This window comes from Elephantulus edwardii, unplaced genomic scaffold, assembly GCF_000299155.1.
Source record: "Elephantulus edwardii isolate Elephantulus edwardi_28Jun2011 unplaced genomic scaffold, EleEdw1.0 scaffold00441, whole genome shotgun sequence".
In the NCBI taxonomy this organism is placed as follows: Eukaryota; Metazoa; Chordata; class Mammalia; order Macroscelidea; family Macroscelididae; genus Elephantulus; species Elephantulus edwardii.
The window spans coordinates 757,079-760,214 of NW_006400191.1; the positions used below are offsets into that span (position 1 = coordinate 757,079).

The following is a 3,136-nucleotide window of genomic DNA, read 5'->3' on the forward strand; positions in this document are numbered from 1 at the left end:
TAAGTCATAATAAGTGTTATATAAATATTATAGATTTTTTATAATAGCTTTTTAATATTTTTAAAATATCTATATACCTTTAGATAAAATTATTATATGTATAAACATGTATTGTTATGTACATTATATATGTAACAGGTGTAATATATATGTATATAATATATATGGTATCCCTATACACTGGTGCAAATGGTTAATGTTCTGTGCTGATAACCAAACGATTAGAGGTTTGAGTCCAAGAAATCAGATACTAAACCCCTATGACATACAGTACTACTCTGAGACACATGGTGTCACCATGAGTCATAATCAACTTGATGGCAATTGGTTTTGGTTATATAGTTAAAGTATAATTGCTGTTGAGTAAGAATTAACTCACAGCTGACCCTCCAGAGGGTTTCTGAGGTTGTAAAGTGCATGAGAGGAGATTGTTTTCTCTCTCTGAGGTGGATTTGAGCCACTAGAGAGGTTTGACCTTTGGGTTAGCAGCACAACTCCCTATGGATTATTCTACGTGAGCTCACTATATAATATTGTTGTTGCTGCTAGGTGCCATCAAGTTGAATACGACTCTAAGCGACCCTATGAACAGATCTGAACCTATTCTGAGCCTATAGAATATAAACATATATAATTCCAGGATTATAAGATTCCAATATTTTCTTCTAGCACTTGGTGGCTATATTACCTTGGGCATTTTCTTTCTAGGCCTCTTTCCTTAATTGCAAAATGAGGATATTATGCTTTGTCTTAAAATTAAGTTCTAAATGATCTGATATGTAAATGGAGCTCTGGTGGTGCAGAGCTTAGTTTCTAACCAAAAGTTTGCTTCAGCTGCTTGAGGCCACAAGCAGCTCTGCAAGAGAGAGTGAGCAAGTCTACTCCGGTGAAGATTACAGCCTTAAAAACCTTACAGGGCAGTTTGACTCTGTCGACTCAGAACAAATGGACACCAAAAGTTTTAGAAAAATAACATTGCTTAAAAGTACTTAGAAGAGGGCTTGTCATTTAGTAAAGGATATATAGTGTTTTATATGTTATATATTTACTTATAGCAAAGCTATTTATAGTTTAATATTAAAGTATATATATTTATAGCTGTGTATTTATACATGTTTATGCACATCTTTAATGATACACATGTTTATGTTTGTTTTTATTTTATTACATCAAACTTCTGTTTACTATATTATACATGTTAAAACATATACAAATAATGTATATAAATTTATGCACAAAATATGTAAATACTTATATGTGAAATACTGCTAGATCTCAACTTCATCGGGAGTCTGAAGAATTAATTCCCTGCCTCAACATATACACATACGCATACAAACACATACAATGCTTTTTCTGCACACTGACATTCACATGTTAGAATCGGAAAGGTCCAGAAACCACTACTCTCCAAGACCTACTCCTAAAAAAAAAATATAAAAAAATAAAAAAAAAAAGGCCTACTCCTAGATCCTTGCCTCACCTAGCACATCCTTCATCATTAACCAGGGCCTTAAGGCAATGGGTATAAGCCAACCTTAGGGTATCATCTCCCCACAGGTATTCGGCTTCTTGAACCTGGTGCTCTGGGTCGGCAACCTGTGGTTTGTGTTTAAGGAGACCGGCTGGGCTGCCCCATTCCTGCGCGCGCCGCCCAGCGCTACTGAGAAGCAGCCTGCGCCCGGGGATGCCTATGGAGAGACAGGCTACGGGCAGGGCTCTGGAGGGTACGGGCCCCAAGATTCATACGGATCCCAAGGTGGCTACCAGCCAGATTATGGGCAACCCGCTGGGGGCGGCGGCAGCTATGGGCCCCAGGCCGACTATGGGCACCAAGGCTACGGTCCTCAGGGTGCGCCCACCTCGTTCTCCAATCAGATGTAACCTGGTGAGTGACTGGTGGGCAGTGCCGGCCAAGGGGGTACAAGTAAGGAGGTGGGCGGCTCAGTGAAGTTCTAAGAGGAAGCATACCCATAGAAAGTTTACTAGGAGCTTAAGGGTGGAAAGCTTGAAGGACCGAAAAGAGGCGGGGCTACGGTTAATAGCAGAAAAACTAGCCAATGAATAGAGAACAGGAACGTCAGCTTTACGGGGCGGGGAAAGAAGCTGGAGTCACAGAAAGATAGTTATAAGACTTAAGCAGTGGTGACGCTAACAAGATTGAGTCGTAAAGGTAATCTGCTTCTTCTCCCAAGCCTTAGAGGCAAATGAAGGAAGTAATAAAGAATTTAAAAGAAAAAAGGGGGTTGGGCAGGATGGGAACACCAGAAAGGCTTGCCACGCTTCTTTCTGGGCCTTAGAAGCTCTAACAAAAGGCGGTTCAAGCCCACCCAGAGGCACCTTGGAAGAAAGACCTAGCTTACTCTGAAAAGTAGCATCCTAGAAAATCCTATAAAGGCAGTTCTATCCTGCACACAAGGTATTACTGAGTCAGAGTTGACTCAACTGGTATGTAAGGAGGTAGGGAAGAAAAGATGATGTTTCTAGCACGGACCAACATGGGAATGAGGGTAGTTTCTGGTACTGGGTTGTCCAAAATGAAAAAGACAAGGAGGAGTTAATTAAGCATCTTGCTTCAAATGATAAAATTTTTTAAAAAATTGTCGCCTCTACCTTAAAAATACATAATCCTAAAAAAAACCAAAACATAATTCTCTAGTTTCTCACTATCATTTCTCCCCTAGATCTGAACAAACATTCCATTTCTACACACCCACACACCTCTGTTCTGCTCATAGCACCCAGAGAAATTCTGGTAAATCTTAAATCAGGCCATGAGCCTTCTCTGCTCAGAACTCTGCCCATAGCTCCTGTCTCTCTCAGATTAAAAGCCAAAATCCTCAGTGTTTACTTTTGCTGACCTCACTTTCTACCACTCTCCCTGTAAAAAGAATGAAGGCAGCATGGAGATGGCCATATCTGACCACTGCTAACTTCACAAGGGGGAACTGTCTCCATCGACAGCATCCACAACACAAAAACAATTCTCACGAGGTCAGACATACTCTTCCCCCCCACCCACCCCCACACTCCTACACCTACTTCTGCTAATTCTAAGGCCAATTCTATTGCCCTGTTTAGTCCAAAATCTATTGCAATCGCTACGCCAACTCCACATAGCCATACTTGTGATTAT

At 40.7% G+C, this 3,136-nt stretch overlaps 1 protein-coding gene across 1 annotated transcript in view; it reads left to right on the forward strand.

Annotated features, from left to right (window-relative positions):
* Window positions 1-1,896, forward strand: part of SYP (synaptophysin) — an 8,627-nt gene extending 6,731 nt beyond the window's left edge. Inside the window, exon 6 of the mRNA XM_006902709.1 lies at window positions 1,561-1,896. Coding sequence (XP_006902771.1) covers window positions 1,561-1,884 — 324 coding nt within the window. The 3' untranslated portion in view covers window positions 1,885-1,896. The remainder of the gene's footprint in view (window positions 1-1,560) is intronic.
* Window positions 1,897-3,136: the final 1,240 nt, after the last annotated feature.